Source organism: Hipposideros armiger, unplaced genomic scaffold, assembly GCF_001890085.2.
Source record: "Hipposideros armiger isolate ML-2016 unplaced genomic scaffold, ASM189008v1 scaffold_30, whole genome shotgun sequence".
Classification (NCBI taxonomy): domain Eukaryota; kingdom Metazoa; phylum Chordata; class Mammalia; order Chiroptera; family Hipposideridae; genus Hipposideros; species Hipposideros armiger.
In genome coordinates this window covers 2,103,627-2,120,622 of record NW_017731380.1, presented here as the reverse complement: position 1 = coordinate 2,120,622, position 16,996 = coordinate 2,103,627, and the positions used below count along the sequence as shown (strand labels likewise).

The following is a 16,996-nucleotide window of genomic DNA, read 5'->3' as shown; positions in this document are numbered from 1 at the left end:
TGAGAGTTAGAAACAGCTACGGCCAGGCCATTGGGTGAAGTTAACTGGGCCAACACTTTGACCTCATCGGACTATGTGCTAAGTCACCAAACTAACCTGTCAGGTTACATTTGGCCCTGTTAGGGATGGATGAATTATATTCTCAAAGCATCCAAAATCCACAATTTACTTTCCTAAGGGGTTTTAATTATGAAAAAATTCATACATACACAAAAGAAGAGGAAAGCTGTACAATGAACCTCTGCAGACCCATCACTCAGATTCAATAATTATCAAGATTTTACCACACTTCCTTCAATTATCCCTCTCTCTCTTTTTGCTGAATAATTTCACAGCAAACCCAGCCTTCATTTCCTTTCACCCTAAAATCTGGGTTAGTTTTTAGCAAAACCATAATGCCATTATCCGTACTTAATCAGATTAACCCTAATTCATTGCTATCATTTAATGCTCAGCCTATATTAACCTTTTTCCAACTGTCTAAAAAATGTATTTTTACAGTTGGACTATTCAAATCCAGACCAAAACAAAATCCATACAGTGCATTTGGTTGTTGTGTCTAAAGGCATCTTTCATAAAGTAGATAAAAATTTTTATTGTCCATTGTCCTGCACCATACATTATGATTATTTCAAAAAACTGCATAAGATATAAACATCCCTTCTCAAGATAAATTTGTCCAAAACAGTAAATTTCCATTTGTTTTAGGAATTGAAGATATCATTATAGACTTAGAGAAAAAAGTGTGAACACCAATTTATTTGGGCCGATGAACCCAAAGGAGCACTGTGTCTGCTTGTATTTTCTCCTGTGATATTACTGTTTTTAGAATCAGCAATGTAAGATAATTGCTATTAGATAGCTGGTTGCACCATTAGAGATAGAGAGATGAAATTAAAACCATGAAATTGTTTCTATGGGCCTCTAGAAATGTAATTATCTCTCCTGTGGAAAAGAAACACAGAAAATTGGAGTCCTGTTTTGTGTTTGCTTACTGTGAAGAAGAGACACATAAATTATATCTATTGAGCACATATATTTAAAGGTTGATACTTTTAGCTTTCTTTCCCAGGTAGCTGTTTAAAATTTATGTTATTCAGAAAAACTAACTGGATGGTATTTAAAAATTCTTCTCAAGTTTGCTTTGTAACCTATTATGAGTAATGAGTATTTCCATAGTAATTGGCATGAACTGTTCAGTGCTCATGAACATTATTCCATTAGCTATAACACAAACGATTTATGGAAGTGTTTAGATATAATACCTATGCTTTCTCAAATGGGGCCTGAGGGGTCCTCCTGGTGGTGAGAAATAAAAACATATGTCCTTGATGTTCCTAAGTAGCTAAGGGGTTTCATGAGACTCTTCAAAGTGGGGGAAATCCCCTACTACACAGAGAGAAAAATGTACACTATGAGGGCTATCTGGGACCCAAAACAGAACAGAAAGCAAAGCTATTGGGACATGGTGAGAGGCGTAGAGAAAGAACATGCCATTCTAACTCTCTTTTAGAGCAGATGGGTATCTTTTAAAGCTGATACCCCCTCTCTTCCACAAGACACTTCCTGCCCTAGACAAGGAGTAGCCCCTACGTGTTCACATACCGTTTGCCACTTGGCCTTTGATCTTTCTGCTTCGAATTTGGCAACTTCTTTACGATCATGAAATGACACCAGCAGCTTCCAAATGCACAGTAGGACAACCCCAATGAGAAGAATAGCCAGTGAAACGCCCAATATGATCATGGGAATATTCGGAGGTTTTGGACAGTCTGTGGAATCAAAGAAAATTATATTAAGAAGATGGTACAATTAACGTTTTGGTAAACGTTTCTCATTGCATTTTCCAACTGTACTTTTTCTCCTGTAGAGGGAATATAGTAACACTTTTTGTTTTGCTGAATTTTTTTTTTTTTTTTTAAATAAGATGAGTGATGGGCCGGCCGAGTGGCTCAGTTGGTTTAGAGCTCGCTCAAGAGTGTGAGCTCTGAGCAACGGCGGTTTGATGCCCGGCCCGAGCTGAACTGCCACTGAGCTGCCAACAGGTGGCAGGGTGGCTCAGCTAAAAACAAACAAACAAACAAACAAATAAATAAATAAATAAATAAACAAACAAATAAATAAGATGAGTTACTTGTTGAAATCCTTATTCCTTCAAAGTAGAAGAAGAGATAAAGTAAAAGTTTGGTTATTCAAAGCAAATACCGGGGATGCCAAAAAAATGTATACACATGACTTGTATTCATTATTTGTTATTGGTATATATTGAGTATTACAATTTTAATATAAATTTTTCATTTCTTTAAATGTGTATATATATTTTTGGCACCCTCTGTAGATATACATTTGAGTGGCTGACTCAAAAATAGTAAAAATCCGAGAGTGACAATTAATGCACGTGCAATATTTAAGGGACCGTAAAAAAGGACTATAGCGGGGACCAGCCGAGTGGCTTGTTGGTTAAGAGTTGGCTTGGGAGCACGAGCTCTGAGCAACAGGGCTGTTGGTTCCAATCCCACATGGGCCAGTGACACTGCACCCTCTACAGCTAAGATGGTGAACAACAACTCAACCTGGAGCTGAGTTGCTGTGTCGCTGGCGATGGTGTAGGCTGCAGTGGGGCTGCAGTGGGCTGCTGTAAAGCTACTGTGAGTGGCTGGCAGCCAGTGTGAATGGCCGACAACATGCACACACACACACACACACACACACACACACACACATAATACTTTTTCATGGGTTTTCTTGAAATATGAACTGTCTAGGGGACTATATTCAAAATTATATAAAACCTATCCCCTGAAAAGTTTACTACTTGCTGCTGCTGATATATATATATATATTTATTTATTTTTTATTTTTTATTTATTTTTTTATTGGGGAACAGTGTGTTTTTCCAGGACTCATCAGCTCCAAGTCAAGTAGTTGTTTCAATCTACTTGTGGAAGATGCATCTCAGTGGCCCATGCAGGGATCGAACCGGCAACCTTGGTGTTATGAGCACTGTGCTCTAACCAACTGAGCTAACTGGACGCCTCATGAGTTTCTTTCTTTTTTTTTTTTTTAATATGAAGACAATCATAGTTTTCAGTTTTATTTTAGCTCTAATGCCTGGTGTCCTGGAAAGTTTCTGTACTGGGGTCAAGGGAGGTGTGTTTAATTCCCATCTGATGTACAGTAGCTGTCTGAAATCCATCAAGACCTTTGATCTCTCTGAGCCCAAGACCCTCATCTGTAAAACAAAGGTGTGGGACTTCAGTGTTCCCTTAACTTCCCTGAAAATAAGATTAAGCCCAAGTGCTCATGCTTATTAAATCCACAGCTTCCTAGAAATGTCCCCCAAGAGTCTGTGGATGGAGCCACAGGTGTTTTATTAGTAAAAGTATCCTGTGAGTCTTATTTTCAGGGAAATTTGAGAAGTCAGGTGTTCTGTATAGTCCTTTTAACTTGAACGTTATATAATGTTATGTTTGACTCTATTGATAGTAATGTAATCTTGCAATTATACAGTACCTTCCCTCATTGACAGCAGAATGACTAATAATCCTTGCAATATTTCTGGGAGAGGATACATTTCTTAATGAAATATTATAATTAAGCTCTCCCCTTGCTTTCATGGGGGAAAAAAATCCCACATAAAAATGATCATTAACTATCTGCCTCCCTCTGCAAGAAGTGAAGCAAATCCATGGTATCTGGGGAGGAAATGAATCATGCCTAGCTTACCCTAACTCTTATTGCTTTTAGATATTTAATAAGGAGAGTTATACACCCAGGACTAGTCATGCTGCTTTCAAGGTAAGACTCTATAGATGATCTGAATTTGAGCAGGACTAACAACCACCTAATAGCATGATGCCTGGCCTCATGCACCTTTGTTCTTTGGCCAAAAATACAGGTAGGGAGGTTGTGCAGAAATCAGTAAAGGAGCTGATGAAATAGCAACTACAGGATGAAGATCTAAAGACTGTTTCTAGCACAGCACACGAACCATGGCTGCTTCTAATAGGTTAGCAACACTCCTGCAAAGAAAGCGGCAGGCGCCTGTCAATGAGAATATATGCTGGCTACATCTTTCACTCTGAAACGTCTGGGGTGGGGCATAGCATGTCCTTGTTCAAAGCCAGATGAGGCTTGCCAAGACCCTGCAGCCAGAACCTGGGGAGGGCTCCCCAGTAGGGAACATAGAAAGGAGACACAGGCATGGCCTGGCAGAGGGAATTATTTTAAGAATTTAGAGTCATTGGGAATTATACATTTCTCAAGACAAGAGTTTGGCCTGCATACCACAGCAGGTTTTACACAATAGAAATTCCCACTTTTCATTCTCTCTTTAGTATTTCTTGAGATGCTTAGACTGAGGATGTATTTCTAGGTGGGAGAAGAGGGCCATCTCCATCACTGTGTGCACTCCAGGGTTTGCCTCTCAGGTCAGTGCTGCGCCTAATTCTAAGGTCCTGAGTTTCTAATGCTGCCAGCCTGGTAGCTCTGCCACATGTGGCTACTCAGCACTAGAAATGTGACTTCCGAATTAGGTTGTGTGGTGAATGCCAAATACACACTGATTTCGACAATATTTTGAAACGACTGTATTTGGGATCTACTGAATTCAATAAAACGTTATTAAAATTCATTTCACTTGTTTTTTTTACTTTTTAATGTGGTTACTAGAAAATTTTAAATTGTATATGTGGTTTGTATTAACATCTCCATGGGACAGTGCCGATCTCACATTTTCAGGATTCAAATATTTAGTATGACCATACAGCCAGTGGGAGGCAGTATAGCACAGTAGTTAAGAGCATGGACTCTAAGCCTGACTGCCAATTCCCCAACCAGTGAGGCGCTTAATTGCTGTAAAACCTAGCAAATTATTTAACTTCTCCATGCCTCCATTTCCTTACCTGTAAAATGGAAATAATAGAAATACCTGCTTTATATGGGTATTGAGGGCATTAAATGAATTAATACATGTAAAACATTTAGACTAATACCTGGTATATTGTATTAGTAAGAGCTCAATAAATGAGAGCTGTTGTTGTTATTATTATCATTATTATTATTATCATCATCATTATTACAATAAATGTACTCTCCCCCCTTTTCTATCCTCAAGACCTCAAGAGCCTGGAATCTCCAAATTGGAAGCCATGGGTATGACATCCACATCCTCACCCCTGTCAGGAAGGCTCCCCAGATGTCATTTTTTTTTTTTTTTTAGCTGAGCCATCCTACTACCTGTTGGTAGCTCAGCAGCAGTTCAGCTTGGGCTGGGACTCGAACTGCTGTTGCTCAGAGCTCGCACTCTTGAGCGAGCTCGTAACCAACTGAGCCACTCGCCCGGTCCTCAGCTGTCATTCTTGGCTGAGTTTCTTATGAATGAGGCTTTTACCTCTGAGAGTTTATCTAGATGTAAGAAAAAAAAAAAGAGGGAAGCTCTCCGTACATCCATATATGCCCTGATGGTGACCCTTCACTTGGTGTTTTGTTTTTCGGTGTGTTTGGAGGAGCCTGAGAATCCTTAACCTCCATCTCCTCCTTTCTCATTTTGCCTCTCTTCTATCCAGGTCTCCCACCGGCTGCCCTGGGAGTCTTTGGTGTTAAAGCTGCAAGAGGGGACTCTGCACTCCTGGGGATGGGCTCTACCCTCAGGGCCCTGGAGCTCTAGCCAGTCTACGAATGCCAATATTTGCCAGGAAAGCAGCCTCCTTGGAGCTGTCAAGTGACTCTTGTTAAGCCTCAGGGAGGAAACTTTTTCCTACTACAAAGCATAGGGAGAATAAAAAGCCTTAATAAAAAAGCATCAGGGCATCTGAGTGCTCTCAGAAGGATGGCATATTGATGTGCCACTCATATTATGCGGAAGAATAAAAGGAAAAAAACAACAACAGTAGTCCAGTAATGAGAAGGCATTTATCAACCAAAGGCACATTTCTCACATTCTCTCTCTCTCTCTCTCTCTCTCTCTCTCTCTCTCTCTTTTCAAAATCAAAACTACTAGATACCAAAAAAAAAACCAAATTGAAAACAGACCCTATTCTGGAGGTTTGTTCTTGTTGCTTGGAACTCATTTTTCCAGTGGAATTAAGATTATTAGGAATGGCTTTGATTTCAGAAAAACTTGATAAAGCCAACAGAGGGTTGGGGGTCTACTTGAAGAAACTGACTTTATAAACAGATGAGGAGGCAGGGTTTTTTTGTACTATAAAGTAATTATTCCTTGTGAAGTAGTATTCACCTTAAATTTTCCTAACTATGTAATGGCCTCTGTGATGTATCTTATGTATGCATTTCAAAGAAGTCCATTTACATGAGATTTTCAAGAGCAAGTCTCCAGGGGCACTCTGCTCATCTGAGCTTCACAGTCACAATCAGAGCCTTGTCTCTTGCATTGTGCTGACCTCTACATGTCCCTGACCCTCAGCGCTGCAATGTGATATTTTTCTAATCATCTTCTCTTGGTTCATTTATAATGTCTTGAACTTACTTTTTGATTACTTTGATATTGCTTTGATTTTTACATTCTTAAGTGATGTCAGTTTGATCCTCTTGGTTTCAAATTCAGGACTTAGTATTTTGTCAGCACCTTGATAAGCAAGCACACACAACAAAGCACATGTGCCTTCTAGTCTGCCCTTGCTGCTATTGTCTGGGGTAGAACTTAGGCTTCAGGCTTTTGCAGGGAGGAGGAGGAGGTTGCTGACAACGTCTGGAATGATCTGATTTAATGCAGTTGTCATTTCTATTTGAAAGGTTTAGGGAAAATTTTTTTGTTTTTTATTAAAGTGGTATTAGCACATTTTATTTTATTTTATTATTTTTTTTAGCTGAACCATCCTGCCACCTGTTGGCAGCTCAGCAGCAGCTCAGCTTGGGCCGGGAATCGAACTGGTGACTCTGTTGCTCAGAGCTCGCACTCTTGAGTGAGCTCTTAACCAACTGAGTCACTTGGCCAGCCCCTTTAGGGACACATTTTTAACTGAAGATAGAAAAGGTGAGGCACCTGTGAGGATCTAAGAATGCAGCCAAAGCTGCCAGGGTGGAGTTACTCAAAGGAGGTCTTGAAGCCATCTATACCTGTACCAGAGTTGCCTGAACCACACATCAGGCATACTGACTCAGGATGTAGGCATTTTAACATGCTCCCCCAGTGAGCCTGATACTCTCTAAAATCTAAGAACTTTTCAACAAAAGTACCTTTCCCACTATTTTATTTTCTACCTGATATAAACTTCTCTCTCCCCTTCACTGAAGATGAGATTTTTCTTTGAGGGCTTCCTGAGTCCCAAGCCGACTCCATAAGCTGGTGTGGAGGAAAAGCCACAGAAGCAATGGTTTCTGACTTCCTTTATAAATTACCTCCTTCCTCACTTTCTGCTTCATGTCTTTTCTGATTCACCATTATCACTTAATGAACCATGACTGTAGGTTAGGAACTGGCACATGCATCACTCCATTTAATCTCTGAGTCAATCTGTAGAAGAAAGTACTATTATTTTTCCCATTCTACAGAGGAGGAAATCTCATCTGTAGACTCAGAATGTCAAGCAGCTATTAAGTGGTAGAGCAGGATTTGAGCCAAGATTCGCCTGATTCAAAACTCATTCTCTTAGACTGTTAGGCTCCTTCCTGTTGGTCTTTCTGAAAGGTACACCTTTTGCTTAGATTGTATTTAATTTGTCCACCTCTCTACAATTCATCAGCCAGCTTTCCTGGAGAAGATAATTGGTACAAATACACTCATCTTGTTCTTTGGTCTTAAAAAGACATTGGAACATATCATACCTTTCAGTAGATATCTTTCAATCATTGTGAAAGTAGAGGCACTTCAACAAAATTTGGAAATGTCTTTCCTGGCAAGCTACCCAAGTGTCTTTCTGGTTGTTTTTTCCTCTCCCATGTAGTATCACTTACCATTGACAATGAAAGGTATGCCACCCACCTTTCTCGATGATGCTGTGAATGATGGTTTTCCCTTCGTTATCTGTAGTTATTAGGAATGTAATAAGACATTCATTTTCTCCTTGCAGAGAACAGGAAACAGAACTATCCTTTGAGAAATCTGCAGATAAAGGAGTCATTCATTAGGTTAAATGAGATCCCAAAAGAGATTATTTTTAAAGCAAAGTAGTATTGAGTTTTAATATGCAAATAGGAATTTTCAACATTGCAGAATAAGAATAGAAAAGACATAGGGTTTTTCCCACCAAAGGAGGTTTTAGTTTCTACTCATGTTCCAGAAGAACAGTTCCAGGTGTGGTCAATCAGAACTGACCATCAAATGCACCTATCAAAACGATGGGGGCAGGATTTCAATAGAGGGAAAGTATTTCAAGGCAGGTAGCCTAGCTGTCTTGGGAACAGAATGGCCCTGATTATGGTAATGAGGGAGCTATATGTTCTTGGCTGAGAGCATCTGGGAGGAAGCCTAGATTACATTTCAGAAGGAGGCTACACAGTCCAAACAGACTGATACTTTAAAGCGGACTTTCCCACAATGGCATAGTCAAGATTTCTGGCCATGTATTTTCGCAACAATACATATAAATTAATATCAGAAAATGGAGACCGAAGTGTTTTGTAGCTCAGGGACCAGCAGGATAAAGGTAAACTCCAGATTCCAAGGAACCCAGGATGACAGTTTTTCTAGCCGTTCCATGTAGCCCCTTTCTTAAAAATATATATATAATAATAATAATCCAGCTTTCCTCAAATCTCTTCCAAATAGAAATTTTTTTCTTGTTGAACTTATTCAAAAGGCAGAAAGTGAATGTCATGACAGAAATGTAAAATATAGTAAAATTGTCTACCTGAGATGTTAATACTTTTTATTAGAAATTCTAGTGGTCTGGCACCTATGGCAAAATTATGCTGCATTTTCTAATTAAAAAAAAAACAAAACTTGCTTAAAGTTCTCCTGTCTTCTAAGTTGGGACTTTTTAATGATACCATTATAAACACTTTTACAGAAACCTGTAAATAGAATGACTGCTTACTATAAACCTGAAATTTTAAGATGTATGATCCAATATTATTGTACTATGACACAACAGGTCAGAATATTAAAGCTGGTACTGTCCCAGATAATCTTGGACATACTTCTCGCGAGACTTATAACTTTTTTCATTTCCTTAAATACGAAAAGGTTTTAACAAAACAGAACTTATATGTGTTGCTCTGACTCTAACAAAGAAAAATTAAATAATAAGCTATTTTTGGTTCAAAAATGCAAAAGCCACAGAAACATAGAAATATTAAGTTGTTTTGCATTTAGTCTATAAGGTTCTGTGAGAAGTATACCCGTATTATCTATGAAAACAGGGACTAGTAAAAGTAGTAAAAAGTTTAGCATTACAAATAAGATTTCAGATGATAAATTCACGTGAACACACTATTTTTAAATCCACGAGAAGCATGTATTTACATAGAAATATTAAGAAATTTAATTACAACTTGTTCTCATTTGGCCATTCCCAAATGTTTATGATCAAAAAAATCACGTGGGAGTTCTCAAAAATATGGATATCAGGGACCCACCCCTGTGTATTCTGATTCCAGAGGTCAGTGGAACACACAGGTGTTATAGTATTTTTAGAGTTGTTTAATACTATTTTTAATAAGGCGATTCTGATTAAAAGGTTTGGAAACCTCCAGGCAATACTTGATTAGTGAAACTTGTGTCATTTCACATGTTTGATAGCAACAGAACTGCGTATGTAATTCATGCTTTGGTCATTTTTAGATGGCCTTCACCACACATCCTCCTGCTATACCACTCCAATTCACTAGGATTCATGCAGCCTGGGGAGTTCACTTTTTCCCATTGGGGTGGTTTCTTTTCTTCCTTTCCCCTCTCCATCATGACAATGCACACCCACTCTGTTCGTCTCCAACTTACTTAGTGGGACATTTTATTTTCAGGTAGAAAATATGTGGACAGCTTATAATACTCCTTTCAGTAATATTAATCCTGCTTTTTTATTTTCTTTTAAATAGCTACACTGAAGCCCAGGGAGGCTTAATTTACTTGGCTGGGGTTATTTAAGTTTTAATGGAACTGCTAATATGACCTTTGAGTCATAGCTCCCTTCTTACTTTAATTACTTCACCACTCCTTTTCATGACTGTTAGGACTCTAGATTTAGCCTGTTTTATAGTGTTTGGGTATTAAAATGGTATTATTGAATGTGCAGTGAAAGGGTGCAGCCTGGACTGGAGATTTGCATAATTAGCCGCTAAGGTTTTCTTTTGTTGTTCATAAGAAACGGACCTTTCTTTTACACCCACCTTTATGAGTGCCAGCAGTGCTCTTCTCGAATAATGCAATGAAAATAAGATCTCAGGCGGTTCATGAAATCATACTTAGAAAAGGAAGAAATGTGAGAATGGGGGTGAAGAGGCCAGGGTCTAGGAAGGTCCAGGAAAAATGTGGAAAATATAAACAGTCTGCACCACTGAATCAAGGTAACTTTGTGTTTCAGACCTCTGCCCTGGGGCCAAGCCAGTAGTTGTCAGAGAAAACAGTTTCCCAAAGAGGGAAAAAAAGGGTTCTGTGGTCAAATAAGTTTGGGAATCCCTCTTTACTCTTAATTCTTCTCTTGCCTCTCCTGAAAGCTCTCAGTGCACATGTAATTTAATGTGCATAAGAACTCCGGAGTCCTTCAAGAAAATAAAAAGCTTAGCTTCCCATTTCCAAAATTTATAAGGCCATGGGTGTTTTTTTTCCATTTAACACTTTCAGAACTAGTGTTCCATGGAGTACACTTCGAGTAACAATGCTCTGAGTACATAAATGTTGGGTAAATTAAAAATGCCTCTTTCAGTAAAATGGATTGAATCAAGTTAAACCACACATCCTTAGAAATGCTCACACAAGTCACCACAGCACCCCTGGGGAACAATTTATTTGGATTATAAAGTTATACTTATTTTATTTTATTCTCTGTGTCCTTGTTGGAGGAAGGGTGGGCTGATAAAAGACCCTTCAGAAGAGCAATTATGTTGTGATAATTTCAAGGTGGTCTGATCACTAATGTAACTGGGTGAGTAACCTGACACAGACCTATAAAAATGCTCATTAGAAAAGTGACATTTTAATTCACAGGCTGACAAATATATTTTTTCTCAAATTCATCGAGATTAGTGCTTTAAATGGTATTAAAAATGATTGTTTTCAATTTATGAGTAAGAAATACTCTCCTCTGTTGAAGATAATTTACTCAATTGCACAAAAAGAATAATGCAAATATTTTAAATGCCACTTTAGACCTCTCAAATTCAAGCATTTAAGATAACATACTTAGAAAAATGTGTATTTAAATATAGTAATTCCCTGTTCATGATTTACATGTTTCTAAGGTTCACTCCTTTTTTTTTCTCCTCATCACATTCAATTTCCCATGCGGCTACTGAACTGAGTTCTAGTAATTGGTAGGGCATTTTCTGCAATTTTTAGTAATTCCTTGGAAATACCTGGTAAATATCTCAGATGTTTGCTGTGAAATAAAGCCAGAAGGATATGCTGAGACTTTGTACTAGTTACTAACTAATGTGGACAGTCCACAAATACCACTTTACTCAGTGCTTTTACAGCATCTTATTTTCAGTATTAGTGTAAGGTACACACCATTTTGTCCAATTTATGGCATATTTTTCTGTAGTCCCCAGAAGAGCACAGACGAGGGGTTTTACAAGCGTTAATCATGCCCCTCCCTACAGGGTTATTCAACTGTGCACAGTCAGATATCTCAATTTTGAAACAATGTAGGTAATTTTCAAAACAATATAAATGTCACTAACTTATTCCATTTTGGAAATTGATTAATTTCTCTATTCTAATTCCGTCTATTCAAGACACATATCCTAGAGTGTCATAAATTATTGTCTTGATTATGCCACTTTGTCTGAGATACATTTCAGTCGCATCTCTGCAGCGTGCAGAGCAGCAGTCCTACCTGAGCAGCATGATAACGCAGAGCATTTGTGATGATGGAAAAACCAGTCCCCCCCCAGATTGTCCTTTTAGGAGGAGTCAGCCCTTTTCTTTGTTTTAAAGTTCACCACTTATTTTTTCAATGGCTGTCTCAGCTAAAATGCAACCCATTTAAATATCTGAGATGGTAGTTTGCCATTAAGCAGAATTTGATTTTAGGTAATTACATTTTAAAATGACAAGTGAGGCAAGAGCAGGGGTATGTTAGCGGTTAAAGGTGACAGGTCCTTCCCGTATTTGGAGGGTGAGACCACAAGGAATTAAGGATTATCATATAATGTCCATGTTTGGAAAGTTGGGAGTAAAGCATATGGAGGGAAGGAAGGGAAGCAAAACTGGCCAGTAATCAGTCAGGTGTCTGACGGCTGCTCTCAGGAAACCCATTTTATACCTTGCTTTGTCCTATTTTACAATCAGATGATAGTGGATGATGTCAGGTTTGGGGTTAACATTTAGATATTCCTTCAATTTCCTTCTCTTCTAATTCAAAAAAGTATAACATTCTGGAAATCTCTAGAATTCCCTTCGTTAAACAGAGGTGAACTTGCCAACAGAGCTGAAGTCAAAGAAGAGTAGCCGTGACTTTACATTGCTTATATCCCCAGCCATCAGATTTTTAGCCTTACGGGCTGCAGTTACCCTTAATAACTAGCATGAGTGAGGTAATGCCCAAGTCCAGCTACTGGAAAGCCCGTCACAGAGTTTCTGCCTCTCGAGAACTAAGAACGAGGAAAGGAAAGCAACTTAAGACAAGTAGAACCTTCTTCTTCATTGATGGTCACACCGACTAGTTTGCATTTGTCAACACATTCTTCTCGGGCCTGGCCATCTGCAGAAAGGTGGCATTCAATGCAGCTCCTGTGAACATTATTCAACAGAGTTTATCAGTTCACATTGACAGAGAATAGATAGGCAGCTGGGAAGTTGCCTTAATGTTATCAGTGTGTTGCTATAGGAGTGTCTCCTAGAGGACGATGCCTTTTGTTACTTTCAGAAAAAATATATAGTTGGGTGATGTCCAAGAGGAAACTGCTTTATTCTTAATTCCATTCAGTAATCAATGTTCCCTGAGCGATCTTGATAATAGCTACTATTCTCATTTATCTCTAATGATTGCTCTGATTGGTTAAGTTAAAAAATAAAAATCAACAGCACCCAGTTACGTTCATATTTGATTTAGCTATGTTTTCATTTTACATTTTCCTGGGAAGAGTGTATGCTGCTAAAATATAGTTAGAGACTAGACCAAATTTGAATTTCTTAACAGAAATCCTTTACATTTTCACAAGAATTCCAAGAATTCATATATATGTCAAGAATGATTGCTTAAAAGCTTCACTTTTCTGTATCTCTTTTGAATGAACCCAAGCCTTTGATAGAGGTATTTTCAAAAGCTGAGCATTACAGCCTGGATCCTCATTAATACAGGCTTTTGAATAAAAGATCGCTATTTGTAGAAAAGTATATTTCTAAGAACGTAGCCCAGGAATTAAGCTACTCTAATGATGTCTATATAGCAAATTAAAACTTAGTTCCTGGATTAATTTTGTGTGAAAATCACTTTACAAACAGATTGTGTTTGGAGTACCCCAAACAGCCCAAGTTTTCTTACTGTGGGCACGCATCGTGCAGCCTGTCTCTTCCCCTGGCCATGGAAATGTACACTCTTCTAAGTGCTGGAAACATTCCCTGCCCCCACCCATGCCTCATCACATCTCAGCCCAAACTACACTTCCTTAAGCAAGTCTTCCCTGCCCCTTACCAGTTAGCTTCCTTGCAGTGGAAGCCTCTGAATTCCTCTGCAGGAAGGGCTTAGGAACAACAATCTATGTGAAGGGGGGGATAGTCGTCTTGTCTGAAACTAGCATTTGCATTGTAACCATGTTGCATTTATCTTGGTGGTCTTGCATGGGGCTGCTGGAGATTGTGGAAGCCCTTAGAACCTCTGTCCCTTTGTGCACCTATCTCACTGATGGTTGCCCAGGCTAGCCTGGTAGCTCTATCTCCCGCCATGCTGTTTCTGCCATATAGCACCTTCTATTAATATATCCCCTATTGTAACTGTCAGCCCACTGAATGAATATTGATTTTCTTTGTTTACATTGGAAATGCAAATATCACCACATTTTGGGTAGCGGAGTTAATGAAAATATGAGTTTCTTAAGCATGTTTGCTGCATAATACAATACTTCATCCACTACAATGTCATAACACAGCCAATTTGCTTCACTTGATCTACAAATGCTGCCCCACTTCCATTAAGAAGTTATCTGTCACCCCCAAAAATAATTTCTTTACTGGAAAATAAGAGAATGTGTTTTTGTTGTTGTTGTTGTTCCTATGATACAAAAGAAACTATAGTGTCCAATAGCTGTATAGAGTGACAACCAAAGAAAGGTGCCAAAGAGTATGAGTGGTAAAGAAGAGGGAAGGAATTAAAAGCCAAGATTGTCTTTCTGTCTCTGCTTCCATGAGTCTATAGATAGGAATGAATCAGTAAGGTCAGGCTATGACCTTCTCAATAAGAAAGGAGCTTGTCTGTTTCCCCTGGAAAAGTACTGAATGTGGGTGTCATCAGTGAACCTCCAGGGCATTCCTTATGTGTGGCTGGCATTGTAACTGAGAGGTGATCTGATGCTATCAGTGTGGGACATCAGCTCAGCTTCCCCTGCAAGTCTCTAGCAGAAATGTGACATTGTGGTCCTGGATAATCAGGACTGAGAAAGGGGCAAGCAAAGGACTGGTGTTCCAGGCTGACAATCACAGAGGCCTTGTGGATTTTTTGATGGATGCTTGGAGACCAAACCCAGCAAAATCAATCTGAGGTCTGAGTTTATAAAATGTCACTATAACTTTTTGATCCTCATGAAACCGATAGACAAAGGGGACAGGAGAAAGCAGAGACATTACCGTTTAGAGTTACAGAGATCGACACAGGTAGGGCAATGTTCACAGTTCGGTCCGGAGGCCCCAGGGTTCGTGCAAACACACTTGCCACACACGCAGTCGCCTCGTCCGCTGCAGAGCACCCCGTCCTCAGAGATGCACGCGTCCGTGCTGGTTGTGCAGTTACAGTATTCACCAATCCAGCCGCTCCTGCACACGCACTCGCCACAGTCACATTCGCCGTTATCTGTAACACAAAACGCGCGCTGTTCCTTAGGGTCAAAAACCACTTACAGATTTTGGAGGCCATCTTTTCTGTTTGCCTTTAACACCTTCAAAAAGACTGAAAAAAAAATGAGAAAAAAGTGAGTGTGGGGGGGGGAGAGAAGGGAAAAGGGGTCAGTGTATATATATTTTATGGAAGGTATTTTGCTAACGGTGTATATTTATTGATCTGGTCTCTTAACTGAAGACCAACTTGATTGCCTGATGTCCTAGCAAACAGAATTTAAAGCCAGCTGAAAGGAGATATCCCAGAAGCCACTTGGGGTGCGTGTGTGTGTGTGTGTGTGTGTGTGTGTGTGTGTGTGTGTGATTATTGTATGTGTATGTATATAATTGGTTTTACAATATTTTGCTTTTAACTAAAGTGCCATATGACAAAGATACAAGACAGGCCTGGGTAGTACCCTACTTCTACAACATACAAGCTGAGCAATCATGAAAACCTTATCTATAAAATAGAGGGAATAAAATCTACTTCTAGTAGTTGTGGTCAGGTGAGATAATGTGTCAGTCTCCTAGCTCTGCATTCACCCGTTAGATGTCCAAGGGCATATCGCGACTGCTCAACAAATACATTTATTCAACAAACTTTAATTGAGCATATAATGTGCCAAAAATTTTATTAGGCTTGAAGATTCAAAATTAAATAAGACAAGGTCGCTGAGCTTATAGTCTAGGGTCAGGAAACAGGCACATACATACTACTACTACTAAATACAACACAATGTGATCACCGTTATACACACAGGGTTGAGTTTCCAAATTAGACTAGAGATTTGGGGCAGTTTCCACGGGAAGTGATGCTTATGCTGAACTTGTCAGATAAAGATAGAAGAAGGTTACATGTATTTTAAGCAGAGAAAAAAGCATAGGTAAACACCGGAAGTGTGGAATCATGTGACCTGCTTAATACGCAGGGTAGTTACATGTAGATAGAATGAAGGGAGTCCATAGGGTGTGTCAGGAGGGGAGGAGGGAAAGGTCAACAAAAAGTCAGAAATCTCATCATGAAAAGCTTTATGGATTAAAGTAAGAATTTTTGTCCAGAAAGCTATGGGATTTTAAATAAGAGAGAGACCTGAACAAAGAGGCATGTGTCTAGAAACGTCCTGGCATCAGCAGAGAGGGTCAAACTAAAGACAGGAAAACCAGTTAGGAAGATATGAGACCCTGCATTTGTGGGAATGTAGAGGAAAGGGATGTAATTCAGGGGATGGAATGCTTAGGGTGTGGCTGTGTTCGGCGAGGGGGCAGAGCAGGAGGAGGAAGTTGGGGAATAGCATCCTGCTCAGGTGACCAGACTGGGCTGCTAGCTGGATGGTGCATCTTTTCACGGACCTGGAATGGAAGCTAGCTCATGGTGTGCCTTATCCTCAGTGGCTGGCATACAGTAGGGCTTAATTATTAAATGAATACATTGTTCTGAAGCAGAGGAGGAAGAGAAGCTTTGAATGGGGACACGATGAGCTCGTTTTTGGTTCTGTTGAGTTTGTGGGGCCTGTGGGACATCCTAGTAGTCAGTTGAATACAGTCGACCCTTGAACAACACAGGGGTTAGGGGTGCTGACACCCCTCTCCCCAACACAGTTGAAAATTTGCATATAACTTTTGACTAGCAAAAAACTTAACTACTTAATAGCTTCCTGTTGACTAGAAGCCTTAGCTAGAGAAAAGAAAATCTTCTTAAGAAAATCATAAGAAAGAGAAAATACATTTACAGTATTTACTGAAAAAAATCTGTGTGTAAGTGAACCTGTGCAGTTCAGACACTTGTTCTTCAAGGGTAAACTATATATATGTGTGTATATACATTTATATATATATATATATATA

At 39.2% G+C, this 16,996-nt stretch overlaps 1 protein-coding gene across 5 annotated transcripts in view; it reads right to left on the bottom strand.

Annotated features, from left to right (window-relative positions):
• ITGB6 (integrin subunit beta 6) overlaps positions 1-16,996 on the bottom strand; it is a 129,759-nt gene that overhangs the window by 6,341 nt on the left and 106,422 nt on the right. For all 5 annotated transcript variants that reach the window (XM_019636872.1, XM_019636873.1, XM_019636874.1 and 2 more), the window contains 4 exons: positions 14,903-15,125; positions 12,753-12,850; positions 7,943-8,062; positions 1,606-1,772 (listed from right to left, as the gene is read on the bottom strand). In XM_019636872.1, the coding sequence (XP_019492417.1) occupies positions 1,606-1,772; positions 7,943-8,062; positions 12,753-12,850; positions 14,903-15,125 (608 nt within the window). The remainder of the gene's footprint in view (positions 1-1,605; positions 1,773-7,942; positions 8,063-12,752; positions 12,851-14,902; positions 15,126-16,996) is intronic.